This window comes from Melospiza melodia, chromosome Z (genome assembly GCF_035770615.1).
Source record: "Melospiza melodia melodia isolate bMelMel2 chromosome Z, bMelMel2.pri, whole genome shotgun sequence".
Taxonomy (NCBI): Eukaryota; Metazoa; Chordata; class Aves; order Passeriformes; family Passerellidae; genus Melospiza; species Melospiza melodia.
Genome location: NC_086226.1, coordinates 7269530 through 7293805, shown reverse-complemented (window position 1 = coordinate 7293805; position 24276 = coordinate 7269530). Strand labels below are relative to the sequence as shown.

The window sequence follows — 24276 nt, the reverse complement described above, 5'->3', positions numbered from 1 at the left end:
TTTTGTGTGCCTGTGACCAAGGCCCGGCTTTGTGCAAGGATGTCCTGTTTCCTCTGGCTCTTGCAGTTGCTGAGACTTTGAGAGCTTTATGAAACTGAACTCACTTTAATAAACCTGTGGCTGGTTTTATTTGGTCTGTCTGTCCAGACCACAGTGCCATGGAGTGAAAGCAATTGCCTCACAAAGTCACTGCTGCCCTGGAGTAGTGAAGGGCCTTTCAATTTATTCTTAGTCATGCCTTTTTAACTTAATGTTCTTCTTCACACAAGCTGGTAGTGATGGATGTCCATTCAGACAACCTAATGGCCTATGGTTACTATAGAAGAGCCTTTATATCAATATTCTGCAGCTGAGACCCATTAGGCTGGACTGTCAAACTGCTCTACAACACATCTAGCACCATTTTATGCAAATAATAGCTGTGACAATATTGCTATACTTTATGGTGTTAAGCAGGACTGTAAAATATCCATTTCCATAGGTCAAGAGGAAGTTGATCTTTGTAGCTTGATATATCAGAGGTCACTTCCCTCTGTCAGTGGTTGCCACCTCCAACAGTACTAAACCCTCTTCAGAATGCCCTCAGCTTTTAAGGAGTCTCAGCCATACATGGAATGTCTGCTGGGACATCCATTGTGGCATTTCAAGTGTAGGAATGTTGTGGAGTCAGCATGTTGGTGGTGAGCTTCAAAAGACAATAGCTGGCTTACCCTAGGAATGAGAGATTGCTATTTTCTCCATGCCTGTTCCTATTCCTTGGTTCAACTTTGCATGCAGTCTTTTGTTAGTTAATTTACGTACCTGTTTGACATACTGCAAGCCTGCCAAAGAGAAAACATTTAATCTCTCACTGAAATCATAGCCTGTGTGCCAAGAGAACCTTGAATTTTTATGTTCAGCAAGCTGAGCCTTCCAGACTCCCATGAGATCATTTGCCTGTGTTGCTCAGAGGTCTCAGAGACTTGTGTCCAATGCGGAGTCTATCAGATTAGGTAAGAGATCATGAGGTATCAGGCTTAGGTGTAACTTCTTCAGGACTTGTTGTAGTTTGCAAAAAACTTCCAGTTACATGTATCAAAAAAAAAAAATCAAATCCTTTCAATTTGAAGAGCGATTTTCTTACTTAACTGTAAATTAAGATGTTGACTTCTTGCTGAGGCAAGAGAGTCTGACAAGAGCAGGGATATGAACAGTGGAAAGACTGAAACAGGAAGTGGAAGCATAATGTATATGCAATATATATGCCCATGATAGAATTGTGCCACCATTCAGGTACAACTTAGTGTTCTAAGCACTTTGGTGGCAGCTCTAATGCTCTATTGCTACTTGTTCATTTATCTCTCTGTTGCATTGTTGCAGTGTGTGTTGCATGTTTTTTCAGTATTACTCTAATAGGAAATAGTGTGTGCTCCCATTTCTTTGGATTCCAGCAGATTAATTTGTAGTTTCTTCACTCCCTTTTTTCAATCAATTATTCACCTTAGCATGATAGCAAGTTTTGGCAGGACAGTGAGTTTCTGGATGTCAGCTGCTCTGGACCAGCTGTTTTCTCTCTTAGCTTCATACCCAGTGAGATATAGGGACATAAGGACCTCTCTTACATTTACTAAGGGTTAGAATGGGGTAAAGAAACCACACAGGCTGGGATATCAAAACTCACAGCCTTGTGTGGCTGATGAGATATGAGCAGTCACTTAGTCAACTGCTATCTTATAAATGGTATCTGTACTTTTTTGAAATGTGGAGAGGTCAAGTACTATGGTTCGGACTTGATTATTTTAGAAGACAGTCTTAATTTTCTGCTACCAAGACTGTTTACCACATAACTGTGTCTTGGACCAGCATTTGGCCAGTTAATGTAAAGCTCTGTACCAGTCAGGTCCTGGTGCATTAGTCTTGTTCCAGTCTTTGTTCTGAAGAACAGCATCATTACAAAATAAAATGATCCCTCTAAAAAGCTTTTATTTCTTGTGTGAAACTTCTTCTTTGACAAGATGAAGTCAGTCTGTCTTTAATGAGATTGCACTGAAATGTCTGCAACTCTTGTTGTCATTCCTTGGCATGATCGTTACTTGAGGGGCAGATTAGAGGTCAATCAGCCAGAGCCACGAGGGCGCCCATGGCTAGCCTCAGGATACTCCCTACAAATGTAAGATCAAAAGGGCAGGCATATGAAAATTACTGTTTACTTTTTATGAATTATTTCCCAGAGATGGGATCATTAGCAGAATCTAAATGCTGTCTAGCTCTTAGTGCAAGGACACTCCTGACAGAAAGCGCTTGCTTAGGCACACCTTTCCACTCTTAAAATCAAAAGATTTTATGCTTTTGCGTGTGTGGGATTTCTTTATTATTTAAATAACTTTCTAGTTGTTTTGTGGGGTTTTTTTCCTTCTTTTCCCAAAACACTGTCCCTACTTCTGAACATGCTTTTAATTCCTAGATGTCATCTCTTCCTTTCTTTGTGTTGCAAAAATATTTTAAAGCCTTTGTCCATACCCCAGGGACGCAGCTGGAGCCACGTGAAGGAAGTAAAACTTTCTGTAATTTTCAGAGTGAACAGTGGCTGTTGCTTAAAATTCATCCTTGCCCACTGGGTACCAGAATTATCCCTACTGCAAATACAGGGGAAAGGTGATATTGACTGTCATGGTGAGGTGCATGTTGGCAAATGCTGATTCAGTGTCTACTTCTGCAGTAATCTTCACACATCAAACTCTGAACCTTCTTCTCCACATCAGTATGTGGCTTCTGTTTGATCACAGCAATTGGGGCTATTTAGAAGGGTCACAGTATATTTGCCCTTTTGTCTTGTGACTAGAACTATGAAAGCATGACTTTGGAGCAAATGTTGATTGAATTCTAAAGAGACTGGCAATAGCTGGGAACATGTGTAGCCTGTGATATGCTAAACTTGTGATTCCAAGTGGAAAACTATTTGCTTTTTAAAATAACTTTGAAAAAGTTACCTTGAAAAACCAAATACATGGTGGATATTACTCTTTAATGAAAACCAATATGAACTTCCCTCTTATCATCCAACATGTTACTACCCTTAATGTGAAATAATCAAATACTGCCCAGTGTAGCAATGAAGTTAAATCTGGCTGCCAACCAAAATAAAATCCCTTATAGCTATTTTTGTGTGTTCTTAAAATGTGTGCTGAGAGATTAGGCAGTTGTCTTTTTTCCCCCCTCTCTGCTATTTTTCTTAAAAAGTTTAAAAAGTTTATAAAACCACAGAGAACTCTGTTGCAGCACCCTCCTATGATAAGGTCAGGGAGCAGAAAATCCAATGTTGTGTGCTTTATCTAAATCCTTATTCTTGCTAATCTGGCTAGACATTTTGGATATGTGTGTTTTTACTTATTTGGCATGATGTTTTCTCAACATCATTTTTTGGGCATTTATCTTGACAGCAGTAGCTAGAGAACTTCTTGCTATAGTGTTTAAATGGATAAGCTGAGCATCTCCCTTTCTATCTTTTCCTTTTGGTGTTGGATAGATCTCAGTAAACTTTTTAATCCTTGCAGAGCAGTGGGCAAAGGAAATGTGTGTGCAGATGAATGCAGTTGCTGGGTCCTCCAAGACAGGGGTCTGCACGTCACCATCTGGAGGTGTGGATCTGGTGTTTAGTTTAGCAGCCTTCAGAAAGCTGAGGCACAGGTGCTGTAAAAATAAGTCTCTTGGTGCTAGGCAGGGTTTAGGCTTGTACTGAGCACCCCCAGTCTCAGAAGTTTTCTCCCATATGAGTTGGACTTCTCAGGGTGGGTCAGCAATGAAGAGGGGGTGATGCTCCCAGGCTCATGAGATTTGGAGCCAGGACATGGCTTGCTTGCCATGCATTTCCTGTAGACTTCACACTGCGGCACAATAAAATATCTAATAATGCTCTTCATCTCATCATCTTTGTTGTTGATGTCTTCTTGTTCTTCTTGTAGTCATCATGGAAAATGATGGTTTTAAGATATCTTTTATTGTGTCTGTGCTTTGGAGGCTGTTACATTCACTTTTTTTTTTTATGATGTGGTGCAACCATAAACCTCTCTGAAATGTGATGTCTTGAAGCAAGTACCCAAATCCTGATGGGTTTCTACATCACAAGTGTGTCCAGTGCTATTATTGGGACAGATGAATGGTGGAAGTCTTTTTGCCACCCAAATGTTGAGGAATACGAGATGCACCCCAGCTGTGCACTGTCAACTGATAGCTGTTAAATTAAAATTTCCATTTTCCTCTGTGTAGCCTTATCTTTATAGGCAGGTGTATCTGTGTTGGGAGAGGGGCTATTTTTGGCTGTACTGTAGGAGAGCCTGAAGGTAATGAGTTGTGCATAGTAAATCTTGCTTACTCCATAATTTCCACTACATTTCAAATTAAGGGCCTAAATTAGGGTTAGTGTCAGACTTGCTCTTTTGCTATGTCCTAATTTTGTTTTGAAAGCACATAGCTAAGGACTTTAATATGTTTTAGATTCAAGGCTTGTAAGTTATACAAAAATCCCTAAGGGAGGCAAAATAACTTATTAAAACCTTGCAAATGTTTTTGACTGCTGCATTCTATTATTTTCTATTCCAGTGGTAGCATACAGCCTCTGCTGCTGATGGGTGGAGGAACGCAAACCTCCAGGGCCCATTAGACTTAACTTGTTTACTGCATTGATATCTATATGTTAAATGACAAGAGAGTTCAGGTTATTGAATAATTTAAAATTCAGCTCTAATTGGTGTCATATGACCTGGAAAAGGCCATGGATGACGCCAGGAGCATGCTGTGAAATTCTTATAAATAATTCATAAATTAGATCATTCATTTGCCTGGATGTCTTGTTAAATGCAGAAGTTTGTAAGTAATAACTGATGATATAACACCTGTAAGTATTTAGTTCATATGCTGGAAGGTAATCTACCTTGATGATCTTCTAGCACAACCTGCCAGAGTACAAGAGTTAATTGCACTAGGGAGAATGCACTACATTTATTTGGGATGGGCTTTGGCAAGGCGTACGGTGCAGATGTTGCATTACACATTCTCTATCAGCTAGACAACTATTCTGTATATGCCCATGTTAAAAATGCAGCTCATCACTCTTTTGCCCTTATTTCACATGAACTCCAAATGCACTGGGAAATGGTAGTGACCTGCTCTGCTCACAAATAGTATAGTTTTTGAAATATTTATCTAGGTCTTGAACTACTGATTCTTCAGTAAAATAAAGGGCAGAAGTAAAAAATTGAAGTCAGAAGATTGGGATTTTTTTTTATTATTATTTTTATAATGTTGGCAGCACATTGAATCTTAATAGTTGGACCCGGTACTGTCAAGATTAGTGTAGTGGCATGTTTCTATACTGCAAACAGGAATGATACATTTTTGTTTTGAAAAGCAAACATGTTTGCTTAAATTTAGTGGCAGATATTGGACTGCCACATGTGGGTACTGTGTGGGCTTAATGGACATTTTGCTCACAATGACTTCCAAGACTTGGCACGCAGGCACCTCTCTTTAGTTTTCTTGGAGCACTGTATTATTAACTGCCTTATCAGGCAGCGTAAAACCAGTCTGCTGATCTGAAATGGGAGCCTTTGTTAGCAATTATCAACAGTGTTTGGGTAGCTGGAGAAGAAGGGTGGCATGTTTATGAATGCAAAATATACACTTAAAGCTGAGCGCCAGCAAATGCTCACATGCTACTTTGAATGCAGGTTTTTTTGTGCACCTGGCATGCCAGCTCAAACCCTCTTAACAAAGAGGAGAAAAAATACTGAAGGCAGCACAAATATAGGAGGTGTTCCTCGGCTGTCAGCTAGCAGCTATAGATTCACTTTTTTTGTGATGTGATACTACGTTTTTTTTTTAGCTACGCCTTTTCAGTATGTTGTGTTCAGTAGATTTCTACAGGAAAAATACAGGTTGGTGTCTGTCATTCACAGTATTTTTCATTTGAGACCACTTGTTTTATTCAGTGGAATATGGCAATCATAGCTATACATAATTTCTACAGAAAATAGTGCTTTGTTTCTTGCTTGAAAAATGGTTGGCTTACCTTAGGAGTTATCTACTGTATTTATCTTAGGTAGTGACAGAGACAGTTGCTGTAGTATTACATGGCACTTTGTAATAACTGATATTGGGTTATTTATGGTAAAGATTTTAACAAAGGGTTATATGAGTTAGAGAAAAAAATTTATAGACTTCAGTAGATCCTACTAATATACTTTAAAATCTTTATGGTTTTTCATTCTCCCTGTTAAATTCTTACAGAATCTTGGAAAGAATAGCTCCTTAATCACTGATAACGTTACTTCAAACAGTCCTATAATTTGATGTAATTGTTCTTAAAAACAGGATTTCTGTTGCCCCAATATCCTATCTGAGTTTATTTATAATAAGCTCATTTTGCCTCATTTTGCTGACAAAAGCAAGTGCTTATACTGTTGATAGACCTGAACCCCAAAGCCAAGCTTTATTCAGATGAGACCCATATATCAGGCATTCAGAGTGGTGACTGAGTTCCAGGTTTAGGTTGTATACCTTAGTGAGGGTGTCATCTGGGTCACTGATGGAATCACAGAATTGTTTAGGTTGGAAACCACCTCTGAGTCCAACCATTAACCCAGCGCTGCCAAGTCCACCGCTAAAACTCGTCATCAAACATCACATTTGCATGTCTCATAAATACCTCCAGGGCTGGTGACTCCACCACTGCCCTGGGCAGCCTATGCCAGGACTTGACAATGCTTCCAATGAACAAATTTTTCTTAATAAATTTTGCAGATCATGTCCAAAGAACAGCTACACTGGTGAAGAGTATATGCCGTTAGGTATGTGCCCGTGGTGCTCTTGAAGGTGTTTCTGTGTGTCTCTGTGTCATCTTTAAATATCTTTACATCTCTGAATTTCTCCTCTGGTTGCTGCTTCTGTTCATTCTTCTGGGTTTCCTTCAGCGTCCCCACTTAGATCAGCAAAACAAACTAGTTCTGAATCAACATGTTCCTTCCACTCTTTCTACCCCACCAAAAGTAACTCCTGAGCTGAAAATCCAGATTAGAGAAATGTCCTCAAGATACAACTGAGAATTATTTTACTTCATTGTCTCTTTTGCCAGTATTCAGACATAGTTTTTCAGCTAAAAACTACAGCCCCAGGTGCTATGAACTAAACTCCTAACGCTGTTAGCATCTCCAGCAATTTTGCTCTAACAGCATTGTATTTTACATTGTATTTACAAAAGCTGGGATGCCAGCTTTTGTCCCTCAGAATGCAGGACTTCTCAAGGTAACGATTTTGGGCTATTTCTTAAACATGTTTGTACATGTGATGAAATCTGTCCAGACCTTGCCTGTGCTGGTATTGTGAAGACATGCTTCATTACTAGTTCATTCCTTGCAGTACAAAGCCCTTTGTGCTGGAACCAGTCTGTAACTGTGCTTCCTTTGCCAGCGCTGTGAATTAGAACTGCAAAGCACACAAGTTGCATTTAAGAACAATTTGCAGAGATCATAATGCTGCGTGCATAAAACTGGTGTACTGTTTGTCTGTTTGTAGGAAGTTTTAAGGACTGGGTGTTTGTTTAAGCTCTGCGCTGAATCCCTGAGCAAAAATTACTGGGGTTGCAGTAAAGTCTTTGCAGACTTCCACACGTGTCTCCGTCTTTAAATCCTTCTAAAGATTATTAAAACCATTTTTAGTATCTCCTTGTTTCACAAGAGTTTGACATCTGATCAAGTCTTATTAACTCCTTACCTTACAAGGAGCAGTCTGAGTTTGTTTAAGCCTCAGTTAGAGGGACTTGTATCTTTAAATGCGGCACAGCAAGCCTGGAAGAGCTGCGTGGAGGAGCGAGCACAGCTGTTCCCATGGCCCGTCATGGCTTCCAGGCCTCCCGCAGGCAATATCTTTCTTAAACTCATCTTGTAAAATTACCTGATTCCTTATGCTTGTGTGTCTTTAGACTCACAGAAGTAGGTGGGTCTTCACAATGTTTCTTTCCTCTACATTTCCCCTTTATCTGGCCTGCATTTTGCAGGTCTGTCATGTCATGCACCAGTCTCTTTTCATCCCTCAAAAGTGTAAATGTCAGTCCATTTTCCTTGCAGTGTCTACCATCCAGCTGTATTTTCAATTATGGCTTTAGCAGAAAACCCACAAATTACTAAAAAAAAAGTTGTTTCTAACTAGTTTCTGACTCCCAATAGTTAATTTTTCTTTGGAGTTAGACCCTGAAAAGTACTGAGTAGCCATCAAAGGCATGTTGGAACTCAGCCTTCTGCCTAACATGACCTCCTCCTTCTAAAGAAGTAAGAAAATCCCACTCACATTCAATGACATTAATGAGAATTTTCCCCCCTGCAAACATATTGTATCTGTGAAATAACATTAAAGTTTCTCTGCCTTGTTATGAAGTCTTTAAATGTCAATGCCATTTCTGAGACCATCAGGGCAGACTTAATGGCAGCCAAGGTCAACAAATGCTAACTGGTACCTCTCTTTTAGGGCCTTCAGGGACTCGTAATAGAGTCTCAGCCATGAAGTTAATTTGCAATGTGGACCTTTATTCTTAAACCTGATGATTATTTTGTAAAATCTTCATTCATGTGCTTAGATTTCTTAACATTCTCTTGTCTCTTCAGTCAGCAAACTGCTAAAATAAAGGTGGTGTTCTCAGACGTTTTTATCATTTGAGTTTCCTTTTTTTAAGTGTTCTTTTTAACTACTATTTATGGGCTGCAGAAAGACAGGTGTTTGCTTTCTGTGACCACCCCATACTGCCAGCCCTGATAGGATGCTCTAAGACTGTCTTCAGATCTGAGACCTTCTGTTGTCCATGGGGACTGGAGAACCCTCCACCTTGAAAGCCTCTTCCTGTAGGTGCCCTAAATTCTCTATAAGCAGAAACAGGTGATGAGGGAAATGAGAGACTGCATCGTCCTTTTCTGTATTGTCTAATTCAGATTAAAAGGGCTCTGTAGCCTTTATTTGTCTGGAAAATATTGCCAACAAGGATGGCATGCTGCAAATAATAAATAACAAAACTCCGTCTTTTTGGCAGCATGTTGCATTTCTGCTCAGTTGCCCTGCCAGCCCCTCTGACTTTAAAATATTTTAGTGTCCTGCACTTTTCACCCAGTCCAAGCACCAGACTTTCCTCAGACATTTAGCACTGACATTAATGCAAATGCCTCCAACTCACTGAGCCCTTTGGGGCAAAACATGACATCCTTGGCTTTCAATCACATGGGAGAGAGGATATATTTGTATGCACAAAACTGGAAATAATAAAATATCAGTATTCAGGTGCTAATTCACATTAATTTATATTCTGTGAAGTCTACAAGAAACTTGTAATTGGTTGTCTTGAAGGGCAGCAGAGTATATTTGGTATTTTGTTTATTTATTAAAGAAAGAATCTAAATTATACATATAAATGCTGCATAGATTTGTATTATATCTCTCTTCTAATCATTGCTGGATGCTTTCTTGCATTCCTAAATTCAAGTGGTTTGGGTCTGGCTGACTTGTCTTGCACTCCATATGCACAACACCTCTCTATTGTAAGCATTCCCAGGGGGCAAAAAATACCTTTTTTTTCATAAATGGATTCCAAATTTCCTTGCTGAACCACTTACACTGCAGTGGTTTTGCTATCTTTAACAAATCTGGCTTCTGTAATTAAAAAGTCCCATATCTTTGTGGAAGATCCCAAAGGCTGGAGGAGCTTAAATTCAGTTTGTTATTGAAATTAATGTGCAATTCTAGCAAAAGAAATGTGTGTGCCTGATACACTGCTGTTGTGACGTTCATAAAAGCTAAAATGCTTAACTGCCTAGATGAGCCTTAGTGCAAAGATACTCCAGGATGTAACTAGAATTGTGATGTCTATTACATAATATCCATGACTATAACAAAACCACTAGAATTTGCTTGTACTGGGTTGACAAATGTGAATTACAGTTGCTTGTTTTCTTCAGAGTTTTATCAGACTATAATCACTTGCCCAGCTTAATTGAAGAATCGCTTACGTTTATAGCTGTATTTAAACATGTTTTGTATTTAAATGACAGCTTTTGATGTACAACCATTTTTTACAGAAAGTAGTTGGTTTTTATCTGTGTTTCTGTAAAGATATTTCAAAAACTCTCATCAAATTTCCAGCGGTAAGTAATATACCATTCAGTGCAAGGTGAAATGTTTTACATCAAATCTCCTGCTGTGTAATAGCCAATCAAAGAGTATTTATAGTGGCTGAATGGATTTTTTGGCTCGGTATTCAAAATTAAACATTTTCAAACCTTAACATTTAATGTTTTTTGCCACTCTTCAAGTTGATTTTATGTAACCCTGGATGCTTACAACTACTTGATACTCTGAAGTGACTCATTTTATGCTGAGGATCCTGCAGACAGTAGTTTTGCATTTATTACAGTTGTGTAGATGGAATGAAATGTAGATTTGATAGCACATTTGTGTCCGTGTTCTGGTAAACATTTTGTGGGGTTTGGCTGCATGTCCATCAACATTGACCAGCAGCTCTGCTTTGAGGACAACACATTTACCAAGGGAAATTGATGAACAAAGATGAATTTTAGTGATTGACAGGAAATTGTTTCTCCCGTTGCAGGTATCCAGTGGGAAGAGCTTGTGCCAGCAGCACTCTTTGGGGCTGGACAGCTCCTGCTTGGCTTTTGGAGGACCTTGGACTCTTCATAAGAACAGCAGAGCACCGAAGGCTGTAAGCCCAGCCCGTGTTGTGTTGTCTCAGCCTTGCAGGAATAACCGCGATTACAGGACTGAGATGCGTTACAGCCATCAGGAATGTCTGAAGGAGTATCCGATGGAGAACGACTTGCACAGAAAGCGCAACAATGTGATTTCCCCAGCCAAGCAGAGGAGCCCTCACCATGTAAAGCAAGCTCAGGAGGTGAACCAGAGGGCAAGTGAAATTCAGAGTGCATGCCCTCAGCAAGTGAGCCATGGCTGTGCCTGGAGGCATGTGGGGAGCTCAGGGAGCGTGGAAGAGAGCTGCTATGTCAGCCAGGTACTTAGGAAACACTCGGGGACAGTTCACAAGACCCATGATCATTCCAGGCACTGTCGAGGTTCTAGGCTGAATCACAGCACAGACTCAGGCCCTAAGGAAACAGAGCTGGCTAAAAGATTGTATGAAGAAAGAAGGCAGAAGCTGCTTCTTCAAAAACTGGAGCTGGAAATTGAAAAGGAACGACTCCAACATTTATTGACTAAGCAAGAAGCAAAACTGCTCCTAAAACAACAGCAACTACACCAATCCCGTATGGATTATAACAGGTGATTTTGAGACTTACAATTTAAAAAAATTCTAAAATTTCTAATAAGCACATGGGCAATAGTTGATTTAAGTGGGAGAACAGAAAAAGGCAACAATAAATAGAATGGAACAAGACAGGCAAGGCTTATGGCACAATTTCTAAGAGTGATTCAGAGGAGAGGAGACTTTAGTTTGTTAGTGTATACTGTTGGGAAGCAGCATGACAGCTGTGGAAAGCAGCAGAGGAAAACAGTATGTGGTAGAAAGAAAGACAGAAGAAAAACACTACTAAAAGACTAGGTTGGAAAAGAGAAGCAGTAGAAGAAAATGAGAAGTTGATCTTAGTGTAGGCACTTGAAAAGAATACAGACATTTGGCAAGAGAGCAGTGTGAGCGTGGATGACATAAATGTGGCATTCTCCCTTCCTTGGAAAGGTCAGTTTTGAAGGGTTGCACTCTCCTAGGTTGGGACTGGAAGAGTCTATTTTATAGAAAAGATGAAGATCATTACATATGTACACAGACACATATATATATGTGTATATATATATTTACATATATGGAATATATAAAAATATATGGAGTTTTCCCTCATATATTTATGGAAGAGGAAGGAAATGCAGTGTAGTGAAGACATTTTCTTTTCAGCAATGTTAGTGAAAAGGGAGAATGCCAAGACTGAGACACATTATTTGCTTAAAACTTGAAGGGAGATGGAGCAGCCATAGAAATGTGAGATGAAGGCCTATGAGTTTGTTGCAGAAGGTAACACTTTTCTGATAATCTAAATAGTCTTTGAGAAAGAGGGAACAACTGTTTTTTTGGTATGATGTTGTTAAAGTGAGCAGAGCAGTGAATGGAAGCAGGTTAAATTAGCCCTTGCAGCTCAGCTGAGTACTAGCATTTCAGCATTAGAAAGGAGAAACAATAGGAAAACTCTGCAGTCTTTTGGAAGAGGTGGTAGGAGTGTTTCACAGGGATGGATATTTCTATACTGTTTTAGTATGGCAGCTGCTAGCAGCACCCCATGAGAGTCTGCATTAGATGACCCACTTCCTACATCTGTGTGCTGTAACCACCATGGAGGGATGCATCACTTGCATCACTTGCCCTTCTTCATTTCAGCCCCCTGGTTACTTTTCAGACTGTAAAAGAGAGTACTGTAATCTAGGTCGTCTTTTGTTTGTCTTCTTGGATTGTTGTTTGCATTGAAAATAATGTGTTTATGTGGCTCTAAAAGTACCTGTCTTGGAGGAAATCACAAATGTGTGTGTTGAAAATGACTGAAGTTGCTAACAAAGGATTATGACTTCAGGTGAGAATTAAGTAGGAACAGATGGATTCTTAATCATCAAATACCTTAATTCTGTGCATGCCTCCCTCTAATGAAAAACAAGTAGATATGAAGGACATAAAAACTGAATTTTTTGGTGCATTTTTTTTCCTAATGGAAAATTTTCAGGTTTGGAGGTGTAAGTTCCGAAAAAAATGCACCTTAAATATCGGTAATGATGTGATTGTTAGTACCATTATATCTATTGTAGCTACATTTTTTTTTCTGGAAAAAGTCCTTTATGATTTACAGAGCTTTAGCTACCTAAAAAGAATTCTATGAAAAGAACCATATATGAACAATCTAAGGACTTTGCACTTTTGTGATCTCTTTTCACAGGTGAAAAGTCAGATTTGCCATATTCTCTCTAAGAAAACAACCGGAATATAATGTGTTTTCTCTTAAAAATATTTCAGTATCTTTAGAATTAAATGCTTGATATTTAGAGGTAAATCTCTTAGGCATCACAGTTCTGTTTCAGTTCCAAATATATAATTCATTTTGCACTTGGTAACAGAGTAATTTTATGTACTGCTAACAATAAAAATTTGTTTACCTAAGCTCAAATAACCTTTACTTCATTGTCAGGAGGTTCTAACTGAGTTAGAACATCATAACAGCATAAAAAACAATACAAGAAAACATTTTTTCCAGATAATATTTATTTTTGTCTGTCCTTCTGCCTGAGTGGAGTGCTGGTTAAGGTCCATTCTCATTGAATGACAAATAAGAGGTTTGACCACTTGCAGTAATTGGCAAGAAACTTTTCTAATCTTTTAGTTAAAGTGTGAGTTGATAATTTTTTCTGCCACACTGCATCATAACTGCTTTTAATTTTCCACATTTCTTTACTTAGCCTCACATGGCAGTAGTAGTTTCAGTTTGCAGCTACTCTCCATGTGAAATAGTTACTCAGCTATCAAAAATGGTGTGTATGTGCAGTTCAGTGGCTTCTCCTGGTTCAAGCCTCACTGGAGCAGCCCAGTAAAAGCAAAGCTTGGGAACAGGAATTTTAGTCAAAAAAAGGAGAAATACCTCTATCTTGACTTTCTGTCTCTGTTGGAGAGAAAGGAGAAGGTGGAGTGATCTGTTAAGAATGGAGCATCATTTGTGGGCCCATAGTTTGAGGAGACATGAGCATCTTATACAAATTCTGTTCTACGCCATTTACACATGATGCCTTTGAGCTCTGGTGCTGTAATCTGCAAATGAAACTTTTCTGTTTCTGTTATAAAAAGACTGCAGAGTTTTCCCTGTTGTTTTCGCTTTCCAATGCTGAAAAGCTAATACTCAACTGGGTTACACTGGCTGGGGTTGCCCCTGTGGTAACCCTTAGAAGCAAAGGCACTGGGCCTGAACCAGACTTCCACTACAAAAGTATATTTGAGAGTATGAAGGTAATTGCTAAAGCATTTAATGTGTAAAAGTGTCCCATTTGTAGACACATAGGTCACCTTTTAGTGGCAAGTTCCTGGTGTGATTTGACCAGCTGCAGAAGCAACTAACTTATCTTTTCCAGGGTTAAAGGCCCTGTACCTGGCTCAGAAGATGTGCCCGTTGCTGAAGCACCCAGAGATCTTGCTCTGATGATGAATGGCAGCAGCATGGGGCTAAGGTAATTTCTCTCTTCACTTCTAAGTGCTTCACAGGGTCAGTATATCTTCTTGACAGTGTGCTGTTGCCTGCCAAGTGTATTTGTTCATGTGTTTGTTTCAGATTAAGAGCTTTTTTTCTGCAGGAAGGGTAAAATTCATTGGCTGCTGTGTTTTATGAGTCAACTCAATAGTTATGCTGACCTGTTATTACTCAAAGTTTAGGTGACTTCCTGAAGAGGCTTCAGGTTTTGTGGGCCGCCTCTTAGCCCAGTGCAAAATGGAGTTTTCACAAAAACTTAGTTTTAGTTCTTTGTTCTAGGTGCTGCTTGTTACTTTTTAAATTAAGATCAGAATATCTCTTTAGTCTTTATTTGGACCTGATGTAAATAATGCATTATCCTTTAACTCTCAAGTAGATCTTCCATGGTTGGTGACAGTTACATGTTTTTTTAAATACCTCTCATTACACCTCTACTTCAGTGTGATCAGAGCAAACTACCGCTGAAATAACTGGAAGCAGAGTTAAGCCAATATTTAGCTCTTTATCTCCATCCTGCTTGCTATTTAAAACTTCAATCAGTACACTATTGTACTTTCCTTCTGTCCTACCCTGTCGCATTCAAGTTAACACTGGAAAAAGATTCAGGCTTATTAGGAAAGCAACAAATAAAAACTGGAAAGGTTTTCTCCTTTTCTCAGAAAGTAACAGCTTCTTGTTCTGTGCTGTAACTATAGGTGTTCTTTTGACCAAAGCGTGGTGGACAAGATGAGCAGCTGTGCTTTGAATGACTTCTTCTTTAGCAATGAGAGAATACCTCAAAGTAATAAACTTCTCTGTTCTGAGAATAGTGTAAGAACTGATAATTCATTTATAAACTAAGAGTCCAATACCTTATTTTTTTCTTATTTTTTAACTTTGTTATACTAATTTTATTTTCCTTTCTGAGATCCCTTTCGATTGAAAAGGGATAAGACATTTTTTTTCCCCAGAACAGCAGGAGTTGTTAGTTTTCTTGGAATTCTTCACTGCTTAACCAGGTGTTTGGCTGCTGTGAGTTACTGGCATATCTTTGTTGTGTTCAGATGCTTTTTTCTTTCATTTTCACACAAACTGAAGTGATCAAAGTATTATCACTGTAGCAAAAAAGATGGAGAGTCATGACATGTTTAAGATGCAGCAGCATTAAGCCCCTTGGAGGAAAAATGTAACCTAGAACATCTGCAGAGCTTCTTGGCAACCAAAAACCTGCAAATATCTACATATTCTAGCAGGGAAAATGAAGAAAACCTGTGGTGTTAACAAAATGAGAGTCCCAGATTTCAAAAGGTTCCCCACCCTACCTTCATTCCCCTGGTTTAATTTACTGTAATTTTTCAAAGTTATTGTGTGTTTGAGCAGTCTCAAGGTGCCATGCCAGCTGGTTACAAAGTTTGGCAGCAAAACACTTGGAAGTTTTTCTTCTTATATGCCATCTTCAGTTTTGCAAAGGTTACCAGATGAATGGTCCCTAAATAATTTACTCTAATGTAAGGCTTAAAGAGGCCGTAGAAGACAAGTCCATTTATCTCTTTTATGCATTTGAATATGTAAGTGATGTTTTCTTCAGTACAGAGAGGGAGAGTGTGTGAGTGTGTGGCCATGTCTTAGAAAAGAGGAAGAGCTGGTAGACATACATTCGTTTTTTAACTGTCTCTTTTGGTGTTTTCTTTTTCTGATTTTTTATTTTTTAGTTTGTTTTGGTTTTTTTTTTAATAATGTGGAGCTCTTTTTTTAAATTATTATTTCTTTTTTTTGTGGTGGTGGTGTTTAGTTTTTAATTGATGTATCAAACAATTCTTGTTACAGCAAATTCCAACGGAACACCAATGGAAAATCAGCCCTCTCTGACTTCCAGTGCATGCATGAGAGGTCTTCTTGCAAATCTCACAGCACAGAACTTGATTTCAGTCTTCAAATAAGCAAAACTTACTTAAAAAATATCCTGGTATTTTAAAGGAAATAGTGAAATACCTTTACAATAGGAAACTTGCTGAAGTGAGAAGGAAAATAAATAATGTAATCAAGAACTGAAAAAACATTAGTTTTTTTATATAATTAACAGCTCATTTTGAGTTAATTATCTACAATTACAAAAATCTAATTGCAATTTATCCTTTACTATCTGTAGGAAGAATTGTAGACAAGGGAATGTGCATCACTGCCAAGCGTAAATGCTATAGGATGGGTACAAATAATAGAGGAACCCTTAATGAAAAAAAAAAACCCAAATAGGAGCATGCAGCTTGCCAGACTATTGAAAGGTAATTTTAGTCAGAAATGAGATATGTAGTTTAAAAGGCATCTTGTCATCTCCTGTAGGGATTAATTTTTTCCCTCATTGAAGAAAGCTAAAAAGATTCCACAAGCAAATACCGTGCAGAGTTTGATTTCTGATACAGAGTTTCCTCATAGTCTGTTAGTGAAAATGAAAACTTTGATCTCAGGGGCCACTTCAAACTATAGCCAGATTTTCAAAGGGTGCCTGTTTTGTTTTGTACGTGTGCTATTAAGGTACTTTTGTTGTCATTGTCAGCAAGCATTGTCCATGTCAGCCTGTTTGGATACCTAATCTGGTAGGAATTTGCAGTGTTGAATTTGTCCCTTCCCTGATGTTGAGAAGAAATGTGCCTGTCCCTTTGCCTAGCTGCAGCTGGGCCAGCATTTGGGACCTGAACTACCTTCAGATTCGGGATCTCCATTTCTCTAAGGTGCAGCAGTCAGAGCAGGTTTTATTGAGGATGGTTTTCAGCAGCTTGGAGTGCTCCTAAGTGAGCCCACAGACAATTTGCAGCTACGGAGTTGGTAGCTTGTGCAATTAATGGCAAGTTGTCTGTATAATTTCTTTTCAAGTCTGCCCCAATGTGCAAGATGCTTTAAAATATTCAAAATAAAAACATAACCTGATGCATTTGTTTAGCATAAAACAGCCTTTTACAAAGTGCTTTCCATCTCCCAGACACAGATGCTTGGTACATGCTCAAGTACCCACTCCATGCACATTCAGTAGGATCAATACACCCAGCACCTGCTTTTGTGTGTGCTCCTGACATCTGCATCTGGGAAAGGAATTTTAAAACTCTTCCCTCCCTCGTTTAATCTTAACTTTGATCTGAATGGCATGGAAATAAGATGTATTTAATGGCACCAGCTTGAGGAGACACAGTTTTTCACTTTGCAAGCACCCCTCCCCAGAGTGCTGCTGTGTGCCTAAATCTTAACATTCAAGATTCCCTGCTTTTCCAAGTCTCAGATTTCCTATGAGGCTCTGCTAGTATGGCTCTTTATTGCCTCCCCTCCAACAGGCATCTTTGCCTTGGATTTCACACAATTCTGCCACTGAGCCTCTACACAAACCTGTGCAAAGCGTTCCAAATAGGAATTGTTGGACACAGCAGCTATCAGATGTGTTTACAGTTATCTGCAGGCACTCATTCAATGTATGCTACCTGGTGAAAGGATTTTATCCTGGGGTATTGAAGATTTGCAGGTGGAATTTGCCACCTTTAATTTCATTGAAGGCTCTTTATGTTTGTGTGCCTCATTCTACATCACCCATGCATATTTTTGCCAGTTTGTATTTTTAGTTACTCGAAAATATCAAGCACAGGATTCAGTGATACTTCCCCCTGTACTTGGATGCTCATTGCTATGGTGATATTTCCAGGAGGGAGTGCTGTCAGGGGTCTTTTAAAAGATTTTTATGTTTATGATGTGAGTATTTTTATTGTCTAGTGAGAAAAGGTGACAATTATCTGTTGCTCCTTGTTTAATGCTTTGTTATGAACTCGCTTTTCTGAGGCTTGTTAGACATGCAGGCATCTTTCTGTGGTGATGTGCTTTTGTCCAAATATTCAATGCAATTAAATAGACCTGCAGAGGAATGCAGACTCGCAGCTCCCCCTGCTGTCCCAGGCATATCCAAGTTTGTTCACTCAGTTCCCCCTCGAAATAATTTAAATATAAAATAAAAATCACATGCAATCGCATGGCTCTGCTACTGCTGGTCTGACTTTTGCTGGCCCCATTACTCCTGTTTTTGAGGAGAATTGAAAAACAATGGTAGCAGCCATTTGGTTTCCTATGAAGAGTTTGCTTTTAAGTTCTTCATTCCTCATGTCACCCGCCACTTCCTGGGGTGTGTCCAGATCCTGAGCCTCTAAAGGAGAAATTCTCACCAGGGCTGCAATTGGCTCCTTGTGCAAGACTCCCAGGTCATCTCTGAGTTGTCCTTGGTCTCTTGAGGTGTATCTATAAAGGACTTGGCCAACTTTTAGAAATGTACCGAATATAGTTTGTTGGGATTTTTTTTTTTTTTTTTTTTTTTTTTTCTGTTTGCTGTTTTGGCAGACTGGCACATTAAATTGGGATGAAATCAACTGTGCTTGCAAATGGCCCATAAAATCTGTGTATCTGGAAGCTGCTTTCCCACCTGTTAGTGCTCCTTTTAACAACCAAGTTACTTTCTTGTTCCAGATAATTTTACATTGAATTTTGTATCATTTTTAGATAGGATATTTGTGGAGCGAACACTTGTTTGGCCGGTAAAAAAAAACAGTGCTTGCAGATCTGCCAATAGTGCACACGCTGAATTAGGTGCAGATATGAGTTTTTCTTTCTCTCGTGGTGGTGTCTGGCTATATATAGGCACAGCATCCTTCCAACAGATGGCTGCTGGAGTCTGCTGTGACGTATGGGAGGGTACAGTCAGACTTAGACACACATTTCTGCTTCATTAGTGCCACGTGCCGACTCTGGAAGTAGTAGGTTTTCTTGTTCAGGGCGAAGGTTTTTGTTCTGATGTGGTTACTAAAAGCATAAAGGGGAGTGTGTGGCAATTTTTTACATATACCTATGCATGCATTTAAAGTTGAGGGGTTTTTTTGTTAGGGTAGGCAGTGATCCTTATCGGACTGGAGAGAGTGGAGTTCATTTCTGCTGACCTGGTTCCTTCACTAATCTAATTTTCAGGTTTACTTTCAACTGCAACAGTGATTTCAAGCTGCCTATCTAACATTTACCTGAATTATGCTGATTCTGTTCTCATGATCACGTCTGCTGCACACAGCAGTATTACATCATTCCCATTGCAGTCCGAAGTAACCTTGAGCAGGAAGCCTGCTGAGTGACTGGAGGTGTAAGATGTAAGCAGAAAATGCCATAAGTGGTTTTAATAGGTAGATGAGGTCTTCAGAAAGCACAGGCACTCAGGTATTAGAAACACTGCTAACCTTAGGAGGGCAGTTGGTGAAAACAGGCTTGTTAAAAAAAATCAGGCTTGTTAAAAAAAAAGTATTTTGGTATTTTCACAAAACTTGTGTTTGCTGCCAGTATTCTGCATGGGTTTGGTTTGGTAATATCCTACATCAAAACTGAAAATGCTTGGAAATTTTTTTCTTTGAGTTGAAATATGTGAAATGCATGTCTCTCCTGAAGGAGTTTGTTCCTTGCCAACACTTGCAGACAGTGAGAGACATTTTTGCAAGTCATTTGCAGATGCCTCCTTTATGGGAAAATGTAGACACTGTTAGTTTACTGCCTGAATTGAATTTTGAAAACCTGAATTCTATTTTTATAAATTGGAATGGATTACTTTTTCAGACATACTGTTTTGTTACTTTTTATTTTTATGTGTAATCTTGGATGAAGAGAATACTTGGTTTAATCTAGACATTCATATGTCCCAGAAATTTATCAGTTGGAAAAGTTAAGAAAAACCTCATAAAACAAAATGTTCTGGAAGGTAGTTTTGAATCAGGAAATTTTAAACCCACCCGCACAACTTTCATGCCATTTAAAGCTTATATCAGAACTGATGGGGCAGGACTAAGAACAAAAGCTATTGGTATTACAAAGTTAAGCAAGAAATCCTCTGTACCCTGCTGTTCTGCCCATGATCACAGCTACACTAAGCTAAAACCCACTCCCCCACCCCTCCTGTGACCTTGGCTGCACTTCAGCACTCAGAGAATTGAAGCAAAAGGCAAACTTTAGTAAATATTAGGTTCTGCCACTTGCAGATTTTCAGACTACGTATAAAGATAACAACATATGTGCTCTCACTCACTTCCCAGCTCTTGCTCTCTCTGAAGTGGACTTTGTGTATTTGCCACTGAATTATTCTGGCATAAAACTTCCCAGACCATACTGATGTATTGAGTTGAACTCTGTGGCTTTGCACGGGTGCTGAGGCTTTGCAGACTACCCATTATATTTATAAAAGTGCTAATTTTTGAAAGCCATGCAGAGAAAATTTTAGATTCAGCCTAGCTGATTTGTTCTTCACACTGCTCCTGCAGCGAAGAGGATTGATTTTTGTGTTTCTTTCGATATTTGGCTTCATTTCCTCTGGTACCCAGTGCTTCAGGTCTTAATCCTTTAACCTTGAATTCGAGCATCAATGCTTCAGGAGGGATCAGGCCTTTTGATGGAGAGAGAACATCTTTTGTTGTACCACATGGTTGGGAGTGGTGTAAGGCAACACAGATCTCCAGGCAGTATGTATTTCACTGTTGTGTTAGAAGACTGTAAACAGAGGGTGGGTTTAGTGGGGATTATAAATAATCTGGAGGAAGGCGGGGTATTAGAAGCAATGGAAGAGAGTTAATGACGTTTTCTTTAACATTTGACCACTAACCAGTCTATCATGACAGATGTGTACTGGGTTGCCAAATGCTATAGTCTGATTTGGGTAATGGTTCAAAGCTCAGCATGTCATGGAAATGGCACTGTGGTCCCTGATGGAACGCGGGGAAAAAAGCTTTTGAGCTTCTCAAAGGGCAGTATTTGTGGAAGCAGATGCTTGCTTGCCCTACCCAGCATAAAGAACAGTTCTGCGGGCAGCCAGGAGAGTTCGTACTGCTGGATTTTTATAGGATCATTAATTATATGTTATAAGGCAGCTAAGCATGGCATTCCTAACTCGATGAATTCCATTATGAATGGCCTTTTCATATTCCTCATCTCATTATATTAAATGCATGTGACCTGAAGTTTAGCTAAAGTTATTGTTCGGGTTAACTTTCATTTAGTGGTTGCCCTAGTTTTAGAAACAGTATGATCTTTAGATTTTATGGAAAGTCAGGTTTTTTATGCATGTTTTTGCAGCACTATTTTAGATAATTTCATTTGAAACTAGGTAAAAACCTCTATGAGGTGGCAGGGAAGGGATTTAGTCACTCCTTGATTTGCCTGGAGATTTCTGTACCCACTGGATGACAACATCCTGTTACACGGATTTGGCTATCATCTCCCTGCCAATAACTCTTAAACCTTCTGCTCTGTTCCATCTAGTCTTGCATATCTGACTGCCTCCCTGACACATAATCCCAGTTGTTTTGCCTTCAGATCATTCCTAATCTGGCCAAAACAGAGCTCCTTACTTTTTTCTACTGAATCTCTCTTCACTTCTGATTTTGATAATGCCACATCCTCCCTGCCACTCAGATTCATAACCTCAGGATCACTCTCCTTCTCTGCATGCATCTGGGCTGCTGACAGCTATTGCAGTTCCCTTCTCCTTGGCAGCCAAAATACCCTTTTGCAGTGTCAACAGTTAAAACCACCCCTTGCTTTAGTCCTTCTTCTTGCACTTTGGCTACTCTAAAGTCTTCTTTAATTGCTCAGTATTCATTCGCCTACTTCAAAATAAGTTTTCCAAGTGGGTATCTTGGCTGCTTCTTCAGGTCTTGTCTGCTTTGCTTCTTTTAAACTCACCTTCAGGGGCCAATTGTCTGTTAAAAGTCATAAAGCTGTTTCTTATTTTATTTTCTCTGCCACCACCTCTTCTTTACTCTGTCAATTATGTGGTACTCAGAGTTTTTTTGTGTGTTGGATTAACTTTCAGCCATTTGCTGCTACTACATTCCCTAATTCTTTCTGTCTTTTAGAACCACTGGGTCATTTCATGGTGACTTCTACCTCCATCTGTGTGTTCTGACAATGCCTTTCTTGTTTTACATTTTATCTTTTCCTCCTTTTTTTTATCCTCAGCTTTTTAAGAGTGCTCTTTTCCCCTCCCTGCCTTCAATCCTAATTTGGTGAGTTTCAAACTAATGTGTTTCTTCACACTCATCACAAAGATGGTCTCTGCCTGGTAAACCTACCTAAAATCTAAACCATACTCAAAAGATTTCATTGGTGATCTGGAGAGAAAAGCATTAGAGCTCCACTGCAGTGACAAGTCATCAACTCTTCATTATGGAAAACCTTTGTGTGGCTTCTAGCACGCAGAAGAGTTTGAAACAAAACAATTTACAAGTGTCTTCAGTCTTCTATCAATAGTGCCAGACTTCACCTCTTTGTATAACTACATGCCCTTTTGTTTGATCAATGCATAGTTAATCCTTCTTTTCTTTTTATCTCTGTGTTTCCTTAATCTCCATTTACATCTTTGCATCCTTTTTGAGCAAACCATGTCTCTGAGAGATGTGCTAAGTTTATATACCAGCTGTGGACTCAGTAGGGCTGAGATGGTTTGGCAGCACAAATAATGCAAACCCCTGAACCCACATCACAGTGTCAGAGCAGCACTCGTGGCTTCTGCTGTGGACAGATGTTTCCACCAGGTTGTAACAAATGCATGCAAAGGTAGACTTTTGTGCCCAAAAATCAATAGTGGTAGCTCTAAGATGGCAAAAATCACTTGTGTCTGGACTAAAAGGGTTTCCAGAGGCTGGGAACTGGCAGCCCAGAGCCCAGAGCTTCATGACAAACATCCTTGTCCCAAGATCTCTTCCCTTTGTTCTCCCCTTGATACTGGATATCAGAGCAATGCCAATACATGTCTCAGTGGTAACTGCCTTTTAGTGAGGCAGTGATTTCCATCTGGTTTCAGTTCTATTATATCTGAATATTTTCTAAATACAAGTGCAAAAATGTGTTAAATCTGTTCCCTAAACATCCTGGTTGAGTCAGTATTTGGTGGTGCTGTCAAATTCCCATAAAATATATGCACTGAAGGGAAATCTTTAGTATGTTGCCTTTTCTGTGGGGCCCAGGGCCATGGTTTTTATAGTTGTATGCCATTATTTAGGCATCTAAGTCTGTATTGCTCTTGCAATAAATACTTGATTTTACAGTCACTAGCCATCAAACATGCCCTGTGAAATATGTAACTTCAGTGAATTTAAGGCAACTGAAGTGGCTAAAATTGTTATTTTAAATCTTTACCAGGAGCTATCTTGTCAAATCTGCATCTGTTGGGTATGGTAGTCTACTAATCAGAGTAAAGTCCAAAGTCTCTACTTCTCTATTTGCTTCTTTTCAGGCTATAGGATTTTTTTTAAAGCAGATCAATAAACAATCTCAGTGTTTTCATTTTACTAAGCAATATAATATGGATGAGTACTAGTGTAGTGGTAAATCATTAATATACTCTTTAATCATAGAGTGACCATGTCCCACAGATGTGATTTAATCATGGAAAAAAGGCCAATGAAGTGTGAAGATGCATCAGGAAGGGTGTTTCTAACTGATCTGGGATAGTGTATGGCACCATTTTAAAAGATGCTGTAGTATGAGAATATTTAGGATGCTGTGTACATTTGTAGTTACAGACCTGGTAAAATTCTACTTGATTGTTTTTATCAAAAATCAAATCCCATGTCAGGTTTGTATTTGGCAGAGGAACCAAATGGCTTTTTCGAATAAGTAAAGCACTGCAGCTTCCAGATTCAACAGTCCCATGATTTGTAAGGGGTGCTTCTGTGTTGTTTTCAGTGGTAATGGTTCCTGGTTAGAGAAATCAGATTCTGCAGCCTCAGAAGAATAGACAGTATAAAAACTCTTAATTGCATTTATTATGGAATTTGATGCATTTATGAAAGACTTTCTCTGTGTGTGGCATGTTCCCTGATATTGAAGGAGCTGTCAGTGGCCCAGAAAGTCACCTCAGTATTGTTAGGGATATGTCTGTTTGCCCAGTTTAGTGGTTATTAATTTCCATTTCTATTGGTGGGAGAAATCTGAAATTTTGTTCCTTCATTTCATCACTTAGAAACCAGGTTTGAAAATTTATCCTACT

At 39.1% G+C, this 24276-nt stretch overlaps 1 protein-coding gene across 4 annotated transcripts in view; it reads left to right on the top strand.

Annotated features, from left to right (window-relative positions):
- The window catches only part of KIAA1328 (KIAA1328 ortholog), a 176037-nt gene that overhangs the window by 103145 nt on the left and 48616 nt on the right, over positions 1-24276 (top strand). For all 4 annotated transcript variants that reach the window (XM_063181472.1, XM_063181474.1, XM_063181471.1 and 1 more), the window contains 2 exons: positions 10622-11307; positions 14140-14235. In XM_063181472.1, the coding sequence (XP_063037542.1) occupies positions 10622-11307; positions 14140-14235 (782 nt within the window). The remainder of the gene's footprint in view (positions 1-10621; positions 11308-14139; positions 14236-24276) is intronic.